Here is a 6,000-nt window from a genome sequence, read left to right as displayed (position 1 = left end):
TATTGAATTTTAAAAGATGATGATAATGATGATTAACAATTTGAATTTTGAATTTAAAATTTAAATTTTGAAATATGGTTGTCATCTTTTCCTTAAAAAGATTAATACCTTATTTTGTGGAAGATTAGTTTTTGTTAAATAAATAAATAAAAGAAAAAAAAATACAATATCTCTGAAAAGGGATATAGCATTACATGCATGACATAGTCCAAGGATTGTGTCATGCGTATATCAATATACTGATATTGTATCAGTGTTCTTTTTATTTTATTTATTTAATTAAATAATAATTTGAAAATAATTTTTTCAAATTTAACAAGTTAGATATTTACCTAAATCAAATCTTATCATCATTATGATATTATTATTATATTAATATTATTATTATATTACTATTATTATTAGGAATAATAAAGTAATATAAATCTCTATATATATACGATATAGAAGAAGAAGAGAAAACACACAGCAATACAACACAATACACAATTCATAATAGTTCTTATAGTTTTTGTCACACAAAACTCTTTCTTCTTCTTCTTCTTTATTCTAGCCATTCTCAGACCATAATCCAAGTTCTCATGTGTTGAGAAATACTTGTGATTCCTAAAATACAAACCCATGTTCTCTATGTGCCCACACACATCTTGAGGTATCACTACAAGAAATTTGATCTTTACCTACCAATATATATTGGTAGGGAAAGTAGGGTTTTGCCTACCAATATTTATTGGTAGATAATATTAGTAGGTAAATGCTAGTCCATTATATTATATTTCAGAACATAGCTTTACCTACCAATAATATCAGTAGGTAATGATTTTTACCTACGTATATTATGGAGGGAAATTTTTTAACCATTCCCGCTCAATTTTCCCCCAATTTTTTATTTTCATTATATTATTTTATTATTATAAATGCTTATTTGGAAGCTTATGTGGAGTAAATAATATGATGTGTACATAATGTATAACATGTGGCATGCCAGGTGTGTACATAGTTGGAAAAAATATAAATAACATATATTTGAGTATTTATTTCAGCCACATAAGATGATTTTAATTTAAATAAAAAAGAAATTGTGTATTAGGTATTAGATTTTTTGTAATTAAATAAATAAGAAAATTTGTAAATAAAAAAAAATCTGAAACATAAAGCTTCTCTTTTCCTCTATCTTCCCCGAAGCCCTCTTTCTCTCTCTATGACTACTGTGTTGCCTCTGCCAGGCCCGAACGGCCATCTTCCCATCGCCGGAGCCGTACACACGCCAGCCCAATCGAACCGTCGGCCCTCGAAACGTCGACCCCCACGAGCTCACCACCATACGCGCTGCCCAGGGCTGTCAACCAATGGTCCGAAGCCGTCCGCCTCTTGCACTTTCTGGCGAGATTCCGACTAGCCCGAGCCTCTAGTTTGAAGAAGGGCACGGGGAATAGGTGTGGGTCTGGGCTCGTGGTCTTCCTCGTCTCAGATGCGGGCTCAATGGCGGGGATGGGGATCTACGTACGTTGTGGGGGCTTTGGGGAACAGCTGGGTTTGATCTCTCTCTCCCACTTACACTCACGGTAACTCAACTCTCTCCCATGGTATCTCTCTGTGTTGTTATATGTAAATATGATATATATTTAAATAGGAATTTGGCAGGAGAAATTTCTCAAGAATATGCTAAGCGACAGGTTCAAAATCTATCCTGTCAATGTACTCAATGTTTGTTGATAAATTACTAAAGAAATAGATGCATTCATGCATGTTTTAAGAAGTTCCTCAAATGTTCTTCTCACTTGCTATTGCAGACTGATGAGGAAGCTATTGACGATCTAATGGAACTTGTACAACAAATTGTTGCTTTTCACATGAAAGTAAGTCCAATGATGAATTATGTATTTCATATTTTCTATCTTTCATAGATTGGAAAACCAGTCTTTCTGTGGGTTAATACAAATTATTGGTAGAATTTATTGTATTAACTTATATATAATTGCACAAGGGAAGCTAATATATTATATATATTTTTATCAATTTGTTCTGGTTTGCAGCACAATGCTGAACCTGAAGCTGTTGACCTCTTACTAGAGGTAAGATGACCTATTACTCTGTTAACATTTTATTATTAAATATTGTTGTTTCTTTTTTGGGTTGGTAGGCTTATGAGAACTTGTGCCGAATGAAAACTTTTAGGTTAAAGACCTTGATCTGTTAATCGAACATGTTGACAAGACAAATTTTAAAAGAACTTGTCTCTACCTCACCAGTTTAGCACGGTATGTTGAAATGTGAATATTTGAGATATTCTAATTAGATTGTTTCGTGAAAAAGAAATCAAAAGTTTCGGCTTATTGCCTGCAGCATTGCAAAATTTCTCTTTATTACCTTCTTGTATTAACTCGGTTTCTCCATTTTTAATGCTATACTACAGATACGTACCTGGCCCAGATGACATGTTGGTTTTGGATATTGCATACACTATATACCAAAAGTATCAAGAATATACAAATGCACTTCAAGTTGCTCTTTTCCTTGATAATTTGCAGGTTTGCACTTCAATTACGTTTATTTAATTTCTCTTTAAAAAATCTGCTGCTTGTTTCAGATGAAACTATGTATAAGTGAGTTAAAGTATTTTGTATTTAGTGGGATGTTCACATCTTTGCAAATTGTAATGAATAATTTTGACATTATTTAGTTATAATTTTGTGAATGTTGTGCTACAGTATGTAAGGCAGCTATTTGAGACTTGTCCTGATCTTCAGTGAAAAAAGCAATTCTGTTACATCCTTGCTCGGCAGGTAAGTGTTTTTGTTCTTCATTTTCTTTCTTAATGACCAAAAAATGTTTGTACTGTCCTTTGGAAATAAAAAAATGGCTGGATTTTATTATTTGTGCTTGATGTTGCTAGTGGCACTGGGATGGAGACGTTAAGGCCATAGAAAATGGTGTTTCATTAAATATGGATGGAGTTTGCTAATATTATTTCTGTGCTGTGAAGGGTGTCCCTTTTGTGCTTGATGAGGAGATGGTTCCAGAGGATGAGGAACGAGAGGCACTGCAGGATATCATCAACAATGCTAAGTTAAATGAAGGTTATCTAAATCTTGCTCGAGATATAGAGGTCATAGAAGCGAAAACCCCTGAGGATATTTACAAGGTTAGAAGTTTGAACTTTTTGAGTCTATTTAGTGTGAAATATTTAACTCTTTTTTATTTATATCATATCTAGTCTATTAAGATTTCATATTCTATAGATTTAACTTATAAAATGAAAAGAATATTCTGCTGTGGAGTTATTTCACGGTGTCTAAGACATGTTTATTGGGCTCTTTTTTGTGGAACAATTATATTTTTTTGGGTTAATTGTTTCCCTTGTCAATGTATTAGTGTGTTGCATACTATAATCTAGTATATAGAAAACTTAAAGTCGGTTGTTGAATACAACATATTCAATGCCCGAAAAAGTTGTTTAGCATTTTGTTGCAGTTTCCTTTTCCTATCTTGAAAATGGAACTCCTTTTGCTTGATTTAATCTTCTGTGTCATTGTCAACTTTTACATGATCTGTCCTGAAAATGGAACAGTTTCCTATCCTGAAAAGGGAACACGTTTTTTGCTTGATTTGATCTTCTATCATTGTAAATTTGTACATAAGCAATAAAAAGATGAAGCCTTTTAAGTAAAGTGTGGATATTCCTTTGTGTGGGAGCTCTTGCTATTACAGGGTCTCTGCATCATATCGACAAAGACCTTCTCGGGTGGTGGTTGTGTGAGCGGCAAGTCAAATCTGGAGGTCTTAATGGGCGCCTAGAGACAGTTCCAGATGTATGTAGAATTCTTATTTAAAAAGAAATTGCTTTGTTTATTTTTTATAAGATACATTTAGAGCCCTGCATCTTGGACCTCCACTTATTCATTGAATCATTTGAGCTAGTCTCAAGTGGCAAAAGAAACAAATATTTGTTAAAGCCTATTGAATTAGTTTTCTTAACTAGGTCTGCTATTCATGGTGGGTCCTTTCTAGCCTGATCATGATTGATAGAGTACATTGGATTAACAAGGAAAAACTTGTGAAGTTCATCTTAGACTGCCAGGTAATCTTATAACTATGCAAAGTACTCTTATCTTTCAGATCATCATGTTGGCAACATGGACATTTTCACTCTTACCTCTGAGGATTTTGGTTAATTTTTGTAATCTAGAAAATGGAGGAATTTCAGATAGACCAGATGATGCAGTTGATGTCTACCACACATACTTTGGTGTAGCTGGTAAAATTACTTGAGTTCTTTCATTTTCTTTTGAATTTGCATGCCGCCCTCTCTCTATGAAAGTTAACAGTCTAGGATGCATTTCATTTTGAAAGCATCTGTAATGCCAAAATTTTGGATTTAACTATTTGTCCTCTATTATAAGTTCTGTTCATAAAATTGGTACTATTTCATAGTTTAGGAAGGGTAAGATAATAGAGAGAGACACGTGGGGATGGTTGAGTAATCACTTCTATGGGTTTGCATTTTTTTTTGTCTATGAAATTTTGAACGTAGGAATTTAGGAAACAGTGTAGTTATCTCTTTGGCTTGTGCCCTGAATTTCATTAGGTGCTAATTAAATGGTCTTTATGTTGCATTTTATTTTTATGACATGAAATATGGTTGATGCAGGACTTTCACTTCTTGAATATTCAGGATTGAAAGCCATAGATCCAGCCTATGCTTTGCCGGTTGATGTTGTAAATAGAATTTTCTTGGGCAAATAATGATCCTGAAGAACAACTTATGATTCTAATTATAACTGAACTCATTGTTTTCTCTTTTATAGGAAATAAAGAAAATAATATATCTTTATATTGAAGTAGAAATATATTGTTAAAGGGATAATGCTTTGGACATTGTTTTGAATCAAATGCATTCTCGTGATCGTGGTCATTTGAATATGCCAGCTGATGAAAGAGAAAAGAGACACCAGCATAATTTCATGCATGTAACAACTCATACATCTCAAGAATGGGCTGCAACCTTTGTTAGGTATGCTCATATATAGCATTAGCATGTATGATTTATAGATAATGAAACCTTCTCAATGTGGAGATTGACATGTATTCTAGGATTTCAAATTTCACTTCTGTTCTAAGAAGGAAAAATATTTATCTATTCATACCAGCTAGTGTTTCTTTTTCAGGCTTTATTCTAATCTAGTGTCATTTTTTGTTTCTCCATTTCAGTGAACTTAATGATACTATTGTGGAAGCTCAACTGAGGACTAGGCAAGTTCCACCTCTACTTCCTATGAAAGAAGTCGTTGATCACTATTTGGAATCCAATAATAGATGATTCTTAGTTTATTTACATTAATTTACTAAGGAATGGAATGAACTTTATGAAGTTTTTTTTATTTTGGTAGGGGTAACCTTAAAATGATAACTTTATGACTTATTTTAGTATTGAACATTATAAAGAATTTTAGCATTAAACATTTTATTATTGAATGGTTTTTTTCTAGTTTATTTCTAATATATAACATTTATAAATAACTGTTATTATCTTTTACCTACACATAACCATTAAATTTGAACAAAATATAAATTGTGTAACAAACCAATAAAATAATGCTATGTGGGCTAATAAAATGACACCACGTTGGATGCCACATATGATGCCACGCAGAATGCCACATAGGATGCCACGTAGGATGCCACATATGATGCCACATCATCAAACACGTAAAACTACAAAAACCATGTCAACATACACGTAAGATGCCATGTCATCAAACACGTCATTTGATGACTCATCAATTGATTTATAACTTAGTGGGGTCCACTAATTCTTTTACCTACCAGTGTTAATAAGTGTAGGTAAAGACTCTTTCCCCACTAACTTTTACCTACCAATCTCTACCAATTCAATATTGATAGGTAAACCATATTACCCACCATTAGGCTAGTTTTACCTACACTTACAATTGGTAGGTAAAGACCCCATTTTCTTGTACTGTATAAAGAACACTCCGT

General features: G+C 32.9%; 2 protein-coding genes across 2 annotated transcripts; both read left to right on the top strand.

Annotated features, from left to right (window-relative positions):
• The first annotated feature begins 974 nt into the window (after positions 1-974).
• LOC133830293 (26S proteasome non-ATPase regulatory subunit 2 homolog A-like) lies at positions 975-3,797 on the top strand. The gene is made up of 9 exons (XM_062260239.1): positions 975-988; positions 1,634-1,676; positions 1,794-1,859; positions 2,037-2,075; positions 2,179-2,261; positions 2,417-2,531; positions 2,712-2,786; positions 2,987-3,145; positions 3,712-3,797. The coding sequence occupies exons 1-7, from the start codon at positions 975-977 to the stop codon at positions 2,751-2,753; spliced, it is 402 nt and encodes a 133-aa protein (XP_062116223.1). The 3' UTR covers positions 2,754-2,786; positions 2,987-3,145; positions 3,712-3,797.
• Positions 2,830-5,462, top strand: LOC133830285 (geranylgeranyl transferase type-2 subunit beta 1-like). The gene is made up of 8 exons (XM_062260228.1): positions 2,830-2,835; positions 2,987-3,145; positions 3,475-3,625; positions 3,712-3,812; positions 3,983-4,082; positions 4,184-4,258; positions 4,652-5,014; positions 5,212-5,462. The coding sequence occupies exons 1-7, from the start codon at positions 2,830-2,832 to the stop codon at positions 4,744-4,746; spliced, it is 687 nt and encodes a 228-aa protein (XP_062116212.1). The 3' UTR covers positions 4,747-5,014; positions 5,212-5,462.
• The last annotated feature ends 538 nt before the right edge of the window (positions 5,463-6,000 follow it).

This window comes from Humulus lupulus, chromosome 1, assembly GCF_963169125.1.
Source record: "Humulus lupulus chromosome 1, drHumLupu1.1, whole genome shotgun sequence".
NCBI lineage: Eukaryota > Viridiplantae > Streptophyta > Magnoliopsida > Rosales > Cannabaceae > Humulus > Humulus lupulus.
Note: the sequence above shows the minus strand (reverse complement) of the source record. Positions and strands in the feature narration are given on the sequence as shown.